Here is a 20,760-nt window from a genome sequence, read left to right on the forward strand (position 1 = left end):
TCACCCTGTAAAATGCTCACTTAGAAATTTACTGAATATAATAAAAGGGCCAGACTTTCTTTCATACCATATTCTAAATGCATAGCACAACATAATTAATAATACTTTGAGAATAATACTGTATGCTAGAAATGCAAATATTAAAACTATTTGCTAATTCACTTTCTATTTTAAAAAGATACACAGTAAATAATTATTTCTTAACCTCATAAAACACATTACTAGTTTCTCTAGTTCATTTTCAGTTATGCAGGTTTTCAACAAAACACCTAATAATGTTAAGAAAAATCAACAACTACTATGTATAGGAAAACACAACTTTTAGTTTTTAAAGGATAACGCCACAAAATAATCAAATCAAAGATACTTCAAGACAGCTAGGAGAACCAAGAATGAAGTGATTAAATACTCATCATTTACAATATCTGTAGAAATACTCAACTGCCAAGATACAGAATTTATTTCACAGTAAGCGGAATTTTGTAAACAAGAAATCAAACTCTTTCCTAAAAATAAAAAAGGTCTAACCCGCTGACAAGTCCAGGCAAGCCTCAGTAAATAACATTCCCCACTGAAGTTATCTCTAGCACTCTCTGGTGGAGACTTCATGCGATTGTCAGCAGCCAACTATTCAGAGCAAAACAATAGTGACCAATGAAAATCACACAGTAATAATTTTAAAAATAAATCTGTAGCACTGATTTTGAGACCAGAGAACTAGATTTTCAAAACTATCTTATTATACCTCATAATAAACCTTCACATATTTGAAACAAAATTTAGTCTTCTATAGTTTATAGCCTAATATCAAATGTTAAAAAGTCTATTATACAAAATAAGAAAGATACAAAATTAATAAATTTAAGATTTCTATATGCTAGATTAAATCAATTTTGTGTGGGTATTAACCTTCTGGGCCTAACACAATTTAACCAATTAAACCATTCTATGATTCATTTTATTCCTTGCTTTGTGCACACAAAATGATTCCCTATTTTTTAAAATGTGTCCATATTTTAAGGTAAGTAGTCTTTAAACATTACTCTCAGGAAGCAATATCTAACTAATTAATCAGATTACTCTAAAAATTCTTTATGCCAGAAAACAATATGTAAGTAAGTATACACACACACATCAACACACACCTGCATGTGTTAAAAAGGCAGAGTGCCTAGACACCAAAACACAGAGATAACTGATTCTTCAGTAATCCGCAAAATATTTGCTTTAGTTCTAGTTCTACCTGTATCTGTTCAGTTCAGTTCAGTCGCTCAGTCGTGTCTGACTGTGACCCCATGGACTGCAGCATGCCAAGTTTCCTTGTCCATCACCAACTCCTGGAGCTTACGGAAACTCATGTCCATTGAGTCAGTGATGCCATCCAACCATCCCATCCTCTGTCGTCCCCTTCTCCTCCTGCCCTCAATCTTTCCCAGCATCAAGGTCTTTTCCAATGAGTTAGTTCTTTGCACCAGGCGGCCAAACTATTGGAATTTCAGCTTCAGCATCAGTCCTTCCAATGAATATTCAGGACTGATTTCCTTTAGGATGGACTGGTTGAATCTCCGTGCAGTTCAAGGGACTCTCAAGAGTCTCCTCCAACCCCACAGTTCAAAAGCATCAATTCTTCAGTGCTCAGCTTCTTTATAGTCCAACTCTCACATCCATACATGACTACTGGAAAAACCATAGCTTTGACTATATGGACATTTGTTGGTAAAGTAATGTCTCTGCTTTTTAATATGCTGTCTAGGTTGGTCATAGCTTTTCTTCCAAGGAGCAAGCATCTTTTAATTTCATGGCTGCAGTCATCATCCGCAATGATTTTGGAGCCCCCAAAAATAAAGTCTCTCACTGTTTCCACTGTTGCCCCATCTATTTGCCATGAAGTGATGGGACTGGATGCCATGATCTTAGTTTTCTGAATGTTGAGTTTTAAGCCAACTTTTTTCACTCTTCTCTTTCACTTTCATCAAGAGGCTCTTTAGTTCTTCTTCACTTTCTGCTGTAAGGGTGGTGTCATCTGCATATCTGAGGTTACTGATATTTCTCCCGGCAATCTTGATTCCAGCTTGTGCTTCATCCAGCCCAGTGTTTCACATGATGTACTCTGCATATAAGTTAAATAAGCAGGGTGACAATATACAGCCTTGATGTACTCCTTTCCCAATTTGGAACCAGTCTGTTATTCCATGTACATTTAACTGTTGCTTCTTGACCTGCATACAGATTTCAGGAGGCAGATCAGGTGGTCTGGTATTCCCAACTCTAAGAATTTTCCACAGTTTGTTGTGATCCACACACTCAAAGGCTTTGCATAGTCAATAAAGCAGAAGTAGATGTTTTTCTGGAACTCTCTTGCTTTTCTGATGATCCAATGGATGTTGGCAATTTGATCTCTGGTTCCTCTGCCTTTTCTAATACAGCTCGAACATCTGGAAGTTCATGGTTTACATACTGCTGAAGCCTGGCTTGGAGAATTTTGAACATTACTTTGCTAGCATGTGAGATGAATGCAATTGTGTGGTAGTTTGAACATTCTACCTATATAAAAGGACTTTAAAATGTCTGAGTCAAAACAAGAACTAAATTATTCACTATTATCATTAAAATAAAAAGTATTTTAACACACTAAAGTTATCTACATTATAATGAAGAAGCAGTAGTTTAGAATGTTTTCAATCTGACTACACACAAGAATCACCAGTGGTCTTCAAAATATAGATGTCCAAGGCCATCTCAAGTTTTTCTGATGTGCAACTGATAATCATCACTGGCAGAGTGGATCAGAGAGTAGATATCCTGGAGCCAGACAGCATGTACCTTATTAGCCACGTGAGCAGAGGAAAATCAGTGACCTTTTCACTTTCTTAATCTACGGAACTAGAGGATAATAGTATCAAGAACATAAGGATATTGTAAGGATTAAATGAATCAATAAATGTAAAGCCCTTAGAAAAGAATTCAGTGAACACCACTGTTATTGTTATAGTTATTATTGTTATCATGAGTCATCTGTAATCAAAGGCTTGGCAAGTTTAAGTCCCTTTTCTTTACTTAATTTTTGTAATTTCAAATTAGCTAAAATGGTGGTATCCCAACCTAAGTGATTTTCATAAAGCTGTTTCTTCTACTCAAAATGATACATTCATTGTTTGTGAGAATGCACGACTTTGGAAAATGGTTGGCTGTTCTTTTTTTTAATAAAATTATAGATATTTACTTAACAGTATTATGCCAATGTCAGTTTCTTAGTTTTGACAAAAGTTCCACAAAATTGTATTAAGATGCTGACAACAGGAGAAACTGGATACCAGAGCTCTACTTAGTATCTTTACAACTTTTCTGTAAATACAAAACTGTTCCAAAGTAAATTTTTTTTTAATTAAAGGAACCATCATTTATTTCCAGTCATGATTAAATAGGGACCAGATTTACCCAGTTGCTATAAGCAATAAAAAAACTGAATGGATTATATGAAACAATTATTTTCGGATACTGACAAGAGACAGCTAGAGAGAGAAAAAACAAGTGAGGTGAGCAACTCACTTGTTGCTCACAACAAACTGTGGCAAATTTGCCTAGAGGCAAATTGTGGACCGTGGATCCCAAACAAAGAATGCAAGTCCCACCGAGTTATGAAGATATATAGCAGAGTTCAGGGAACCCGAGGCAGCTGGAAAGTTGTGCAGTACAGTTCTGGAGGAGAAGGCACTACTGAAAAAAGAAAACAAAAAAACAAAACTTCAAGGCAAACTTTGACTCCTAGTTGAATTCTAAAATGCATTCCAGGCAAAAAGTAACTGAAAACCGAACAGCTGAAAAGTCCACAGAATTCATACAGGGCTAGAAAGCACTCAAGTTCTGAGCAGCAAGGGTACCAAATCCTTGTTGATCACGTTGTGCATTTAAATGAGATCCTCGAAAGGCCTTCTGCAGGTAATAGGGCTAAACTATCCCTACAGTAGAGGTTACTCTAGACCTGTCCTAACAAAGCATAAAGACAGGCCATGAAAGGATCAAACTAAATCACAAATAATTTTCAAGCCAGAACAAAGCACCACAAAGAGGAAGACAACAAAGTGTAACACTCAATAATTGACATTTAGAAGGTCAGCATCTAGTGACAAAGTGCTGAGAATCAGGAAAATGTGACCAAAACCAGGATAAAAAATAGTTAACACAAATACACCTGATGTGACATAGATAGAGCAATTAGCAAATAAAAATTTTAAAACAAAAATAATAATTATATTCAGATACTCAAAGAAAAGCATTAACATTGTAAGACAAATGTTAACATATAAAGAAGAACCAAATAGCACTTCTAGAGGTCAAATATAAAAAATAAAAATCTCACTAGGTGGGCTTAACAGCAGATTAGATACTGAAGCAGAAAATATTACTAACTCTGAAGACAGAAACATAATTTGTCCTAACTGAAGCACATTAAAAAAAATAAAAATAAAGACTGAAAAGAACTCTAACAGTGTGTCAGTAATTATGGGACAATATCAAACTAACAGCAGTTTAAGAGTCCCAAAAGAAATAATGTTTATAAATATTCCAAATTTGATGCAAGCTATAAAGACACAACATTTTAGGGATCACAACCTTGTCATGTTGAAGGGGCTTGCATAATTCAATGAAGCTATAAGCCGTGCCATGCAGGGCCACGCAAAACAGATGGATCATGTTCTCAATGGAAAAACTGACTGGTTCAAATGTGGGAAAAGAGTAAGACAAGCTGTATACTGTCACCCTGAATATTTAACTTATATGCAGAGTATATCCTGGGGCTTCCCAAGAGGTGCAGTGGTAAAGACTCCTCCTGCTTAATGCAGGAAAAGCGAGAGACGTAGGTTTGATCCCTAGATTGGGAAGATCTCCTGGAGAAGGAAACGGCAATCTGCTCCAGTTTTCTTGCCTGGAAAATTCCATGGACAGAGGAGCCTAGCGGGCTACAGTCCAGGGGGTCACAAAGAATCGGACATGCCTGAGTGACTGAGCACGCACAGACACACAGAGTACATCATGCAAAATGCCAGGCTCTATGAATCACAAGTTGGAATCACGACTGCCAGGAGAAGTAGCAACAACCTCAGGTATGCAGATGGTACATTCTAGTGGCAGAAAGTGAAGAGGAACTAAAGACCCTCTTGACAGGTATGCAAAGAGAGAGTGAAAAAGCTGGCTTGAAACTCAATATTAAGAAAACTAAGATGGGCATGCAGTCCTATCATTTCATGGCAAACAGAAGGGGGAAAAGTGACAGATTTTCTTTTCTTGGGCTCCAAATCACTGCAGACGGTAACTGCAGCCAGGAAATTAAAAGATGCTTGCTCCTTAGAAGGAAACCTCTGACAGACAGTGTATTAAAAAGCAGAGACATCTGTTTGCTGACAAAGGTCCATATAGTCAAATCTATGGTTTTCCCAGTAGTCATGTATGGATGAGAGCTGGACAATAAAGAAGGCTGAGTGCCAAAGAACTGATGCTTTCGAATTGTGGTGCTGGAGAAGACCCTTGAAAGTCCCTTGGACTGCCAGTCAATCTTAATGGAAATCAACCCTGGGTATTCATTGGAAGGACTGATGCTGAAGCTTAAACTCCAATATTTTGGTCACCTTATGTGAAAAGGTGACTCATTGGGAAAGACCCTGATTCTGGGAAAGGTTGAAGGCAAAAGGAAACAGGAGCAGCAGAGGATAAGATAGTTAGACGGCATCATCGACTCAATGGACATGAATCTGAGCAAACTCCGGGAGATAATGGAAGACAGAGAAGCCTGGTGTACTAGAATCCATGGGGTCATGAAGCATCGGACACAGCTTAGTGACTGAACAACGACAACAACAAAGACAAAATCCAAGATGCTCAATGAATGTCAAGGATAATCGTATGTCAAGAGAATCATAACAAATTCCTGAAAACCAAAACAGAAATTCTTCAAAATAGCCCAAGGAGGAAAGACACTTTACACACTGTGGAAGAAATATAGGAATGCCTCTTCAGAAAGTATGCAAGCCAGAAGACAAAGAACACCAAGAAAATGTTGAAAGGAAAGAAGTAACTGGCAACCAAGAACTCTAATTTCAAAAGACTATATATGTATATGTATATTTCAGAATTATGAAGCAGAATGTAAAGTAAAAAACTATACAACTTTTAGCAGAGTAAAAAACTATACAACTTAAAAAGCAGAGACATTACTTTGCCAACAAAGGTCTGTCTAGTCAAAGCTATGGTTTTTCAAGTAATCATGTATAGATGTAAGAGTTGGACTATAAAGAAAGCTGAGTGCCAAAGAATTGATGCTTTTGAACTGTGGTGTTGGAGAAGACTCTTGAGAGTTCCTTGGACTGCAAGGAGATAAAACCAGTCAATCCTAAAGGAAATCAGTCCTGAATCTTCATTGGAAGGACTGACGCTGAAGCTGAAACTCCAATACTTTGGCAACCCGATGCGAAGGACTGACTCCTTGGGAAAGACCCGATGCTGGGAAAGACTGAAGACAGGAGAATAAGGGGATGACAGAGGATGAGATGGTTGGATGGCATCACCAACCTGATGGACATGAGTTTGAGCAAGCTCCAGGAGTTGGTGACGGACAAGGAAGCCTACCACACTACAGTCCACGAGATTGCAAAGAGTCAGGACACGACTGGGTTTCTGAACTGAACTGAAGAACGCTTAATTCCAGAAAGCAAAATATATATATATTTCAGAATTATGAAGATGAATGTAAAGTAAAAAACCATACAACTTTTAGAGGAAAAAAGCAGAAGAAAATCTTTACAGCCTATGATTAGAAAACATACATGATACTAAAAACATGACACATAAAAGCAAAAATTGTTAATGTGGACCTCACCAAAAGGTAAAACTTTTGCTATGCAAAAGAACATGAAAATAGAAAGTATACAATGGGATAAAATATCTGTAAACAACATATACAACCAAGGACTGGTTTCCAGAATGTATAAAGAATTTTTTAAATTCTTACAAACTAAAAAAATGTAACCAAATAGAAAATGTACAACAGCCAAAAACAGACATTTCACTGAAGAAAAGATAAAGATGACAAGTATTTTAAAAGATGTCAACTGTTATTAGGCATTAGAGAAATACAAATTAAAATCACCACACACTTATCAAAATGAAAAAAAAATTATATAATGACATCAAAATAACACTGGTGAGATGTGGAGAAACTGAAATAATCACATACTACTGGGGGAGAATGTAAAATGGTACAGTCAATCTGGAAAATTATTTGAAAGTTTTTAATGAAACTACAAATCCAGATGAAAAGTGGCAGAGTAAGGACCTCCAAAAATTCTCTTTTCATAAAATTAACAAGAATACTGCAAAAATTATTCATAAGCTACAGGTACAAAACTTTGGAAATTAAAATCAAAGACGTGCAATAATACAGGGAGGGTTTATTTAAGAAAAACGGCAAAAATCTCAGTTAGGAGACTAAGTTGTGAACTTTGGGGCATTTTCACTTGCCCCACTCCTGCCCGCAATTCTCCAACACTGCAGAGGCCTGGAAAAACACTTTGATTGCTTTTCACTTTAATTGCAGTAGCCTGGCCAGCACCGGAAGGGACAGAACCAAGCTGGAGTTCACTCCCAGAGAACTGTCATTTGACTTCTCATGGTTCCCTGAAAGACCCCACTTGCAAGTCTGTTTTTAACTTGGTCTGACTACAAGCTTGCCCAGTACAAAAACACTTTCCCCAGTTGAGATAAATTACTGGCAACTGTTTTAACTTCACTGCTGCCTAAGATAGCAAAACCTTAAACCTTAAACAAAAGAACCAAAACCTTAAACACAAAAGTTGGGGAAGGAGATTTACAGAGGAACTTTGAAAAACTGGCATATTTCTAGAAATCTACAAGGTCACATGCATGCCCAGAGTTTTACATATGCTCAGAAAAAGACCTGAGAAACCCTAAGCTCTCAACTTGGCTAGAACGGAAGTATTTCATAAGAAATGAAGAAGGGCTTCCCTGGTAGCTCAGATGGTAAAGAATCTGCCTGCAATGCAGAAGACCTGGGTTTGATCCCTAGGTAGGGAAGATCCCCTGGAGTAGGGAATGGCTACCCACTCCAATATTCTTGCCTGGAGAATCCCAAGGACAGAGGAGCCTGGCAGGCTACAGTCCATAGGATGGCAAAGAGTCAGACACGACTAAAGTGATTTAGCACACACAGCACACATGAGAAGTGAAGTCTAAAGCAAAGCTGTCAACTGTCTACCTAACTGAGAGGGGAAGGCATGCTACAATACATACACAGAGACCTCAGCAAAGACTGGGAGACTTAGCAGATTCAGGTAGTTAAAGAAATTTCTGCTTAAACATTAGCTAACCACTAAAGTAACTGACCAGATACTTTAAAAATAAATAAATAAATAAAAAGGAAAGGAAAAAAAAAAAAAGGACAGAGTGTAGAGGAACTCCTTCTATAAGGCCAATAAAATTGTGATACCAAATCCAGCCAAAGACATAATCAGAAAAGACTACAGACGATTATCTCTTATGAATACAGACGTAAAACTTTTCAACAAAATACTAGCAAGCCAAATCCAGCAACATATAAAAAGGATTATACTCTGTGACCAAATGGAAATTATCCCAAGTATTGCACAGTTGGTTCAACATACAAACATTAATAAAAACATATGATCATCTCAATAGATGAAAGAAGGAAAGATTATATGACAAATCAAACACCTTTTACACTAAAAACAGAAAATAATGTATAGAAGAGAAATTTCCTCAATTACATACAGGGGACCTATGAAAAATCTAAAGCTATCACACTTAATGGAAAAAGACTAAAAACTCCCTGCCTAAGATCAACACTAAGATGTCCAGTCTCATCACTTCTATTTAACATTCTATATTCTAGCCAGGGCAACTAAGCAAGAAAAAGAAATAAAAGCTACATAGATCAGAAAGGAAGAAATACAACTCTATTGGTAGATGACTTGATCTTGTTTACAGAAAATTGGAAGGAATTCAACGAAAACAAGAAAGCGCTAATAAATGAGTCTGGCAAGGTTGAAGGATATAATATCAATATATAAAAATCAACTGTATTTTTATACTGTTGTTGCTGTTTTAGTTGCTAAGTCATGTCTGACCTTTGCATCCCCATGGACTGAAGCCTGCCAAGCTCCTCTGTTTATGGGATTTCCCAGACAAGAATTTTTATACACTAGGTACTAAACAATTCTAAAGAGAAATTAAGAATATAATTCTATGTACAAAAACATCAAAAACAATAAATTTAACAGAAGAAATTCAGTATTTTTACACTAAAAAGTGTTCAATGTTCAAACTATAAAATTGTTGAAAGAAACTGAAGACCTAAATAAATAGAAAGATATCCCACATTCATGGATTAGAAGACATAATACTGTTAGGATGGCAATAACCCACAAACTGATCTAAAGAGTCAACGCAATCATTATCAACAATAATAGTTGGCTTTTTTTTTTTATAAATTGAGAAGCAGATCTTAATATTCACATGGAAATGCAAGGGATTTAGAATAGCTAAAATCATTTTGAAAAATAATAATAATGCTGGAGGATCCATACTTCTCAATTTCTAAACCTATTACAAAGCTAGAGTAATCAAGTCTCTGTGGTACTGGCAAAAAGATAAGACGTACAGATCAACAGAATAGAATTGAGAATCAAGAAATATGCCTATGTGCCTATGTGCCCTGGGAAAAGAACAGCCATCTCAATAAATGGTGGTAAGATAACTAGATATCCCAAACAAAAATAGAACTTTAGATCTCTGCATTACATCATATGCAAAAATTAACTCAAAATGTATCATCTTAAATGTAAAAGCTAAAATTATAACAATTTAAATAAGAAAATGGAGGTAAATCTTCATGACACTGGATTAGAAAGTCTTTCAGTCATGATAACAAAACACAAGCAATTTATCAAAAAAACTAAAAGGTAAATCATAGAATGGGAGAAAATGTTTGCAAATCATATATATGATAAGGGTCTAGTATCCCAAATATAAAAAACACTCTTAGAACTGAACAACAAAAAGACAACTATTGTAATTTTTAAATGGACAACAGGTTTGAATAAATATTTCCCCAAAGAAAACATACAATGACCAATAAGCACATGAAAAGACATGATTAGTCATTAGAAAAACTACAAATGAAAACTATAAGAAACCGATTTATACATCCTAGGGTGACTATAATCAAAAGTACAGAAAATAACCAGTGTTGATGACAATGTGGAAAATCCTCACATATTGTTGGTAGAACTACAAAATAGTACAGCCTCTTTGGAAAACAGTTTGGCAGTTCCTCAAACGTTAAACATAGTTACCACTGCATTCCACTCCTAGGTAGAAACTCCAGAGAACCAAAAATATATGTTCATAATCAAACTTCTACATAAATGTTTACAACTGCATTATTCACCATAGCCAAAATGTGGAGATAAGCCAAATGTCTACCGACTAAAAAATGAATAAACAAAATGCTGTATATCCATGTGATGGAATACTATTCAGCCATAAAAAGAATGGATTCTGAAATATGCTACAACATAGATGACACATGCTATGCTAAAACAGCCAGACATAAATAGTCACATACTGCATGATTCCATTTATATAAAATGTCCAGAATAGGAATATTCATAGAAATAGAAAGCAGACTATTGGTCACCAGGGAGTTACAAGGAATTAGGAGAGGGGAATGATTATTAATCATCATTTAGGGTGATGAAAATGTTCTGGATTAGACAGTGATAATGGCTGCACAATCTTCTGTATATACCAAAACCAATGAACCATACACTTTAAAAGTGTATGATTAAAATTTTATGTAAATCATATCTCAATTTAAAAAATAAAACAGAGTTTTCATATGATTCAGCAATTAAACTCTTAAGCATTTATCTCAGAGAAATGAAAACTTACTCATATGCAAAAAAAACATGTACATGAATGTTCATAGGAGCTTTATGTATAATAGCTAAAAATGAAACTAGTATGTCCTTCAATAGGTGAATGGACAAACTCTTATTACGTCCATCCTGTGAAATGTAACTCAGCAACATAAAGGAACTACTGCTACATGCAACTACTTAAATAGGTCTCAGGGGAATTATGCTGAATGAAAAAAAAAGCTAGCCCTGAAAGGTTACATACTGTATGATTTATAAAACATAAAAAATTAAACTGACCAAGTTATAGAGATGGAGAACAGAGTAGCAGTTGCCAGGGTTTGGGGACATGGTGAATGTTTTATAAACATTTTATAAAATGTTTATGAATGTTTTATAAAATTTTTATAAATCATTTTATAAAAATGATTATAAAAGGGTAAAAAATTAGGAAAACGGAATAATATCAGTAGACTGTAGTCAATTTCCTGGTGGTGATCTTATACTACAGTTACGTAAGCCATGAACACTGGTATACCTAAAAGGGTACACAAAGATGTTTATGAATTACTTCTTATGTGTGATACCACCATTATCTCAAAGCAAAACGTTCAATTTTTTTAAAAAAGGACAAATGAAGACTTTTTTCCAAGAAAACCAAATCTGAGAGAATATAGAAACTAATATAAAAAGACATTTTCTCATTTTTAAGTTCCCTTAAGAATTTAAATGCAAAATTTATATAATAGTGTATTCACCAGTTACCAATTTTATCTCTCAGCTACAAATCTACCTGTTATGACATACTGGAGCTGGACTCTGTCAAAATTTCTCCTTTGCTAACAGATCTAATGTTATCAAAAGAAGGTGTTAGAGTAATTCTGCAAGATGAGAATAGCAGGAAGGCACTTCTCCGGGTCCAGTCCTCTTTCCACTTTTTATTCAGCACAGAGCCAAGCCCCAGCAGCCCTCTCGGACCACTTTAGGCCATATTCTCAAACCACGAACTCCCCAAGCTGAAGTCAGCTTTGCAGCATTTCTGGCTGCTATCCTCAGGCCACACTCCTCATCCAACAGTGCGCTTCTATAAATAACTTCAACTGGCCTCAGGTAACTGTCTTCCCTCTGTGTGGCCGCTTCCGCACTAGTCTTGCCATGTTCTCAGGCAACTGGCTCCCCACTGTCAGGCTGCTTCTAATATGCCAGCTCTAGATTACGTACTACTCCTGCAACAGTGAGATGATGTTACAGATCTGCTCTGGCCCAAATCAGATGGCAACGCTCTTCACCACCCTGATGCTATATGCTTTGTGGAAGTCATATCTTCTCTGAAGAGGTCTAACCTCAGCCTAGGGTTTGGAACTCTCCTAAGTCTTTAGTTCCTTCACTGTCCAGCTCTCTAGGTACAGATCTACTTTTTTGTACTTACTAATTCTGAATACCATGGAGTCCTTTTTAAGCTCTTTTAGTAGTTAATAACATTTTACTAGTTAACAATTCTTTAATTTTCCCTGCTTAAATTAGTGGTATAGTTTCTGTCTAACTGGATCTTGGCTGATAAATATGGCTTACACATACATAGATCTATCTCTCTCACAACACTCACACACATGTAAAACATAGGACAATAGCACAAAGGATAGGAGGGATGAACTGAATGTATTGATCTAAGGTTCTTATATTAAATGTGAAGTAGTATGTTATGTGAAGGTAGATTATAATAGGTTAAAGAAACATAAACCTTACAACACTGAAATGAAGTAGAGTTAAAAATCAATAATGGTAATAAAACATAATCCTAAAATAACAATGAAATAATTTAAAAGAAGGAAACTAAAGAGGGAAAAAAGAATAGAGAATAATTCGGACAAATAGAAAAAACAACTGTTGAGATGGTGAACTTAAACTCAATCCTATCGGTAATCATGTTAAACATAAACAGTCTAAATACTCCAGCGGAATGAGCCAGATTGTTAGACTGGTCAAAATCAAAGAACCAACTAACGCTGACTTCAAGAAACCCACTTGAGTTATAAAGGCAAAAATAGATTCAAGTAGAAGAATGTGAGTTTCAATTCCAGTACAGCAGAATGAACTCCTACTGGACTGGTGCTCTGACAAGGAAAACACTGAAGAACACACAGACAAAACAAACCTAAGGCACTGCAACAGTGAACAAAAAAGCCAGCTCTGGGAGAGACAAAAACAGGAGGAGGACACTGGTGAGTCTGGGTTTCATCTTTTTTTTTTTTTTAATAGCATTTAGTCTTAGGAAAGGGACAAAGAGTCACCACAAAAAGTGGCTAAAACTCCAAAAGAAACTGCATTCTTGCTAGCCAAAAAGAGGACAGAGTTCAGGGCAAGGATGGTCCCTGACAAACAGAGAATACCAGAAAAACAAACAAATAAACAGGCAGGGGAAACCCCAAATCCTATGTATAAACTTTGCCTGAATCAGTGGCTTATTCCAAAACCATTTGTATTGGAAAAAACTGTAACTAAAGATAAAAGAACTGGACTGAGATTTCAGTTGCCTTCCAAAAGGCACTTTACTGTTTTGAGTCAACCAGGGAAACCACTGAAACAAAACATCAACACTCTTCAAAGAAATTAACAGATTTCAGTCTCCAAAACACATATCCTCAATTGTCAGAATATAATCTAAAATTACTTAACAAATGAAAACTCGGGAAAACGTCAATGACAACAAACAATATATAGCAACCCCAAGACAACCTGATGTTGGGAATTAGTAGACAACTATCTAAAAGTAGTTGTTATAATTATGCATAGTGATCTAAAGTAAAATATGTCTTAATGAAAAGATAAGGAAATCTTAGCAGAGAAACAGAAACTAAGAAAGAAAGGATCAAAGGAAGAATATTCTAGAACTGAAATGTTTACTGATAAAGGTGAATAAAAGAATATAACACACTGTTTTGATTACTGTAGCTCTGAAATACTATCTGAAGTCTAAAAGGGTTATACCTCCAGCTTTGTTCCTTTTTCCTTAGGATTGCTTTGGTAAGCCTGAGACTTTTGTAGTTCCATATAAATTTTAGGATTATTTGTTCTAGTTCTGTGAAAAATGTCATGGGTAATTTGATAGGTATCACATTAAATCTGTAGATTGCTTGGGCAGTATGGCTATTTTAACTATATTAATTCTACCAATTAAATATCTTGGAGACAGATCAATATAAATGATTCAATCTAAGTGCAGAGAAAAAAGGAGGAAACATGAAGTACCTCAGAGGTATGTAGAACAATATCAACAAGGTATATGTAAACAGTCCAATAAAGAGAGAGAGGAAAAGATGCATAAAAAGTATTTGATGAAATAATGGTTGAAAATGTCCCAAATTTGGTAAAAGACATAAATTCACTGATTCAAGTAGCTCAGAAAACTCCAACACAAAGAATATTATACCAAGTCGCATCACAGTTAAATTGCTAAAAGTCAAAATCAAAAGAAAATCTTCAAAGAAGTCAGAGAAAAGTGATATATTACACACATGTGGAGAATGATGAAAATTCCACTGACTTCTTATGAGAATCTATGGAGATCTGAAGATAGTCAAATACTTTCAAAAAGCTCAAATAAATAAAAACTGCCATTGTGTAGATAACTTAGTTTGGAGTCTTATGTTGCAATCTTCTTCATCTTCATGACTGACTGGTTCACCTTTTTGCCTGAAGGCCTCAAGGATTTTTCCATGAGATTTAAAGTCTGAAAAAGCTTTTGAAAAAACGTCACACCCATTACTAATAAAAAAATTCTTGAGAAAATAGGAATTAATAGTGTGGTAGGCAGCACCTAGGATGGTCCCCGGTGGTCCCCGCTGCTCAGCATGCAGGTCTTGTGTAACGGCCTCCCCTTGAGTGTCAGAGCAACAGTGATGCGATGCCACTTCCATGATTAGACTAGAAAGGGACAAAGGCTCCCCTCTCACATAGCCTCACGTGCTCTTCCACTTGCTCACTCTGATCGAAGTCAGCTGCCATGTTGTGAGCTATATAATAGAGGCTAAGTGGTGACGAACTAAGGGAGTTCTCTGGCCCACAGCCTGCTAGGAACTGATGCCCTCAGTCTAACAACCTGCGAGGAATTGTTTGGATCCTGCCAACAACCATATGAGTGAACACAGATATAGGATAATTACTCAGTTGTGCTTTCAGGTCAATCAGCAGCCCTGGGCAACAATCTTGATTAGAGCCTTGAGAGAGACACTGAAGCAAAGGGATCCAGCTAAGCCAAGCCCAGATTCTGGACCTTCAAAAAATACAGGAGAATAAGTGTTTATTCTTTTAACTACCCCTACATTTTAAGCAACTACATTTTGAGATAATCCGTTGAGCAGCAAGAGATTATTAACACAGATGGATATTTACTTAACATATAAGAATTGTGTTAACTGTAAGGCCAGCATCTTTCTTAGTGGAGAAAACCTAGAGATATTCCCACTAAGGTCTGAAAGAAGACAAGGATGCCTACTACCTCAAATACAATTTTACACTGCTCTGGAGAAGGACTAGCCAATGCAATCAGAATAGAGAAAATAAAGATTTGGAAAAGAAGAAATAACACTGTATTTTCAGACATGAGAGTAATGTATACCAGGGAAACTCTGGAGAATCAATGATAAAACTAACTCAAACAATAGAAGATTTCAGGAAGGAGCATGATATAAACTTTATATCCAAAAAACCATAGTGCTCCTATAAACAAAAATTACCCAGTTAGAAGACATAACAGATAAGAAAGATTCACACAGCAAAAAAATTAAACATTTAGGAAAAAAAACTATTAGAAATGTTCAAAACCTACATGGAGAAAAATATAAAGTTATCTATTAAGGATAGAAAAGTAGGGCTAAAAAATGTTAATACATTCCTGTTCTTAGAAATATATACTAAACTAGTTAGGGGTGAAAAACCACACTTCAGAAAAAAAAAAACATACATATATAAAGAGAATGAAAACAAAAACTTGATAAACCAAATAGGGAAGAACATCACTGAAGATATTTAAAGTGAACCTCGTCCAGAAGAAACAATCAAACAAGACATCTACTTCAAAAATCCAGACATCTACCTTAAAAAAAAAAATCTTGAGGGGAAATTTGGATAATTTAAATATGAACTGTATATTAAATGATATTATTGAATTAATACTACTTTTCTTAGACCTAAAAATAATAAAATTATGTGCAAGAATGTCTTTATTCTTAGATACATAGGGGCTTCCCAGGTGGCACTAATGGTAAAGAATCCACCTGCCAATGCAGGAGACACAGGAGACGTGGGTTCGATCCCTAGTCAGGGAAGACTGCTTAGAGTAGGAAATAGCAACCTACTCCAGTATTTTCTGCCTGGAAAATTCCGTGGACAGAGGAGCCTGGTGGGCTATATAATCCACGGGGCCACAGAGAGTCGAACACAACTGAGCGCACGCATGCACACACACACACTATAATGTGTGCAATTTGTGTGTAAGAGAGTGGGAGAGAGGAAAGGAAAGGAGGGAAAGAGGGGGAGTAAAGAGAGAGTAGAAGGGGGAAAAAGAGGAAGGAAATGCAGTAAAATGTTAACTGGTCACATTTAGGTGAAGCCTATACCACTGGTCCTTGAACAAGAGGCTTTAAAGTCCACAGGTCCAATTACATTCTGATTTTTTTTCAACAAATTTCTATTAAGTACAATACCATCCAAGGTTGAGTGAGTCCACAGATGTGAACTGTGGATATGGATGTTAGGGAAATTAAAAAGTCTTATTTAGGCTTCAGAGACAAATCAGAGCAGGCCTCTGACCTTGCTTCTAACCTGCCTGGACACTGCCCTGACTGTGAGTGACTGTCTTCTGTGAATGCAAGACTGGCAGCATCATAGGTGAAACAGGGGATGAATCTTGAGATTGTTGAGCCTCTGGAGGGGAGCTGGCCAACCAAGCCCCAGGTTTAAAAACATTCCAAGTTCTATGCATTAACATGAAATCAGAGCTGCTATTTGCTCACAGTTTGATGACTGCATCCTGGGATTGTAAGTGGGAACCCGAACTGTGATCTCTAAAGTCTCACCCACAGAGCGGACATGCTGCCTGAGACATTTTCCCAATTGAGACTCCCAACGTGCTGTGTCACAGGACTTTTCAGTACTGTTTGAGTCTGTATGTTGGTGAAAACTCAATTTGGTGATGTATTCTCTGCTGTTTCTATTTCCCTTTCTTTTAATGCTAGTATATTGAAATTAAGCTAGATAATTCTCTAATAAATATTGGTTATTATTTATTTGTGTAGAACGAGTATATGTATGGATGTGAGAGTTGGACCATAAAGAAAGCTGATGGCCAAAGAGTTGATGCTTTCAAACTGTGGTGTTGGAGAAGACTCCTCAGAGTCCTTTGGGCTGCAAGGATATCCAACCAGTCCATCCTAAAGGAAATCGGTCCTGAATATTCACTGGAAGGACTAATGCTGAATGAAGCTGAAACTCCAATACTTAGGCTACCTGATGCGAAGAACTGACTCCCTGGAAAAGACCCTGATGCTGGGAAAGATTGAAGGCAGGAGGAGAAGGGGATGACAGAGGAAGAGATGGTTGGATGGCATCACCAACTCGATCGACATGAGTTTGAGTAATCTCCGGGAGTTGGTGATGGACAGGGAAACCCGGCATGCTACAGTCCATGGGGTCACAAAGAGTAGGACACGACTGAACGACTGAACTGAACTGATAGAACAAGTGGCTTATTTTGTTAACAAATCCTTTGAACCTGAGACAAAAGTGAAAACTTTTGGCAAAACAATGGAGGACTGACTATAAAGTTATACCTGGATTTTCAACTATGAGAGGGTGGCATCTCTAACCTCCATGTTAGATCAACTCTATGGATGTTCATTGTACTATGCTTCCAACTTTTTTGTTGGTCAGAAATTTTTCAAAAATAAAAGGTTGGGTAAAATGACAGAGACTCCTGGCTTATAGATGAAGGTGTAAAGTTAACTCTTTCTAATTTACCTCCTGAAAATCATGCCAAATGATAAAAAGAACAAGAAAAGGTGATGCAAATTCCTCCCTCAACAAAATTAGGAGGTGGGTAGAAAGAAAGGGAAATACAAGATAAGGAAATTCACCTTCCTTAGTCAAGAGATAAAGTTGATATACTAAAAACAAAGGTGTAAATGCATTTTAAAAAGATACATTATGGAGGTATTATGGAGGTAATCATCAAAAGAACTAAAACAAATGAAGGACATAGGGAAGGAGGCTTTTACTCTATATTTTAAATCTTTTAGACCATCAGGCTATTTATATCAGTAGCATATGTAGCAGTAGTAGCAATACTAACAATCACATGCTAAGTCGCCTCAGTTGTGTCCCAATCTGCAACCCCATGGACTGTAGCCCTCCAGGCTCCTCTGTCCATGGATTTTCCAGGCAGGAATATTGAAGTGGGTTGCCATTTCCTTCTCCAGGGGATCTTCCTGACCCAGGTATCAAACCCATGCCTCTTATGTCTCCTGCATTGGCAGGTGGGTTCTTTACCACTAGTGCCAACTGGGGAGCCCAATACTCCCAATTCCATGGACTACCCAGAAGGATTCTGTGACCGGGATGCTGCAAGAAAAAAAATTTATCTTTCATCATCTTTACTACCCTGAAGTGAGATATTCAAAACATAAATGTAAATGGTAAGATACTTTAAAATACTACTGGGTTTAGCAGAACCACAGGTCTACCTACATGAGCACCATGATCACAATACCAAAAAATAATAAATTAATACAGTAAAATATTCCCTAATATTTAAAATAACTTAAAATTATGTTCATTCTTGTTCTTTTTTTAAAAAAAAATGTAATAAACAGACTCACAGTTCCACAAGGTTTGGAAGCTTCTGAGCAAGGTTTTCTGGCTGAAAATTAAAAACTCAGAATTAAATTTTATTTTTGAAAAATGTATAAACATTTCTAAACAGCTTAAATACAAAGTACTACCTTTTGAAGGGCTGTAAATTTTGAGAAAATGTGAAAATAATATATCAGCAGGTCTGGGTTAATGCTTATGTAGATCAAACTACAATTTAAATGTATACATCTGAACACTTAAAATCCACATCCCTTGGAGAAACCAGATCTCATATTTCATAGTCACCGAAGAAATAAAAATGTTTAAACAGACACAGAGGGAATAGCACCATGTGATGCTGGGGTCAGAGGTGGGAGGGATGCAGCTACAAAGCCAAAGAACACGGCTAGCAAAGCACCCCGCCCCTGTGAGCTCAGAGAAAGGAAGAGACTCTTTCTCAAAGCCACAAGAAGGAACCAACCCAATCAACACCATGGTTTTGAACTTCTGCCCCCCAGAACTGTGAGACAGTAAATTTCTGCCATTTTAAGCCACCTAGCCTGTGTAATTCATTATAGTAGCCCTAAAAATAATAATACCAACCCCTTGTCAAACCAAAATCCCAAACTACTCCTGAGGAGAAAAGAACTGAAGTTGCAGAGGGCCAGACACCAAGACATAACTAAACTCAGAATAAACAGAGTAAGCTGGAGCTCAGGTGGTCTAAGGGAGGTCACATCTGGACCAGGTTCTAAGTTCTGAGCAGGAGTGTGATGCAACAGGGACAGGAAGCAGGCCACGGGAGGAGGGGAAGGGAGATGGGGATAGGCCCTGGGTAGGAGGAAAAGCCTCCTGTAAGTAACTGAAAGTCAGCCTGCATCTCTCTCTCTCACACACACAAAGACAGGAGTTGTTAAGACTGAAAGAGCACAGAGTCAGGAGTAACTTTTTTTTTTTTTTCTACACTAAAACATACTGTAGAATTAAGCTAGATATCAATAACAAAGAATCAGGAATGGTTTTTTAAAAGAAATTATGACTAACTTGAGGCTTGAAAGACATAACTACCAAAGGCTGCCATGGAGTAGGGAAGAGGAGTGTTCTGGTTAGCTTTCTAGGCACACGAATCAACATGTGAAAAGACCAAAGACAGACAGGTGTGTTTAAGAAATCACAAACACAATTTGTTCTACTGTACCTGCCTAGCAGCACTCATGACAAAATCTTACATTTCAAAAGCACTTATAAAAATAATTGTGTCAACAGAAAATTAAAAGTTCAGGGAACTATAAATTTTTAGATTTGTAAGAAGTAATTTTTCTTACAAGAGCTTAGAAACAGTGATTATCATTAGGAAAAGGACGGTGCTGTTATTCTCCATCTACTTTTGTATCATCTGAATCTTTACTAATAAGCATACATGCCTTTTAAAATTTTTTTAATTAAATTTTAAAATGTACTATATAAATTGCTACACAATTGAGGCATCAATCACATTATATGTAACTTAGGTTCTAAACACTCAATAAGAGAAATGCCATTAGTTTGGTATTTCTGGTATATCTGGGCCACAGAGAATAAAGGTATATAATTTTGAAGAGAGTACTAAGGAGCAGTTCACTAGGGTCTTATATTTTATACTGAGGAAAAACTATATTTTTAAAATTTTGAACACTATGGTTTATTTTAATCAAGGAGACAAAGTTAATTTCATATTGGCATATTGATGTATTTACTTAGCAACAGTATCCCAAGCTACTTACATGTATATTAACCCTCACACTTTCATAATAACCAAATAGCACTGAATATGAATACTGTTTTGAAGTCAGTGAAACATTTATTAAGTTTCCCCTTTTGATAAACCACTTTTAGTTTTCAAATGCTGAAGCTGTGATTCATTCCTTTTCCCCATGTTTTGACATCAATATCTGCAATAAGGTCCTTCATGACAAGTCTTTCC

At 36.4% G+C, this 20,760-nt stretch overlaps 1 protein-coding gene across 5 annotated transcripts in view; it reads right to left on the minus strand.

The window, feature by feature from the left end:
* The window catches only part of LRRC28 (leucine rich repeat containing 28), a 245,486-nt gene that overhangs the window by 156,911 nt on the left and 67,815 nt on the right, over positions 1-20,760 (minus strand). For all 5 annotated transcript variants that reach the window (XR_011491874.1, XR_011491875.1, XM_070478172.1 and 2 more), the window contains exon 3: positions 18,824-18,864. Coding sequence is in view for 3 of the 5 variants with exons in the window: in XM_070478172.1 (XP_070334273.1) it covers positions 18,824-18,864 (41 nt within the window). In the remaining 2 variants the exon portion in view is untranslated. The remainder of the gene's footprint in view (positions 1-18,823; positions 18,865-20,760) is intronic.

The sequence above is a fragment of the Odocoileus virginianus genome, chromosome 16 (assembly GCF_023699985.2).
Source record: "Odocoileus virginianus isolate 20LAN1187 ecotype Illinois chromosome 16, Ovbor_1.2, whole genome shotgun sequence".
Classification (NCBI taxonomy): Eukaryota; Metazoa; Chordata; class Mammalia; order Artiodactyla; family Cervidae; genus Odocoileus; species Odocoileus virginianus.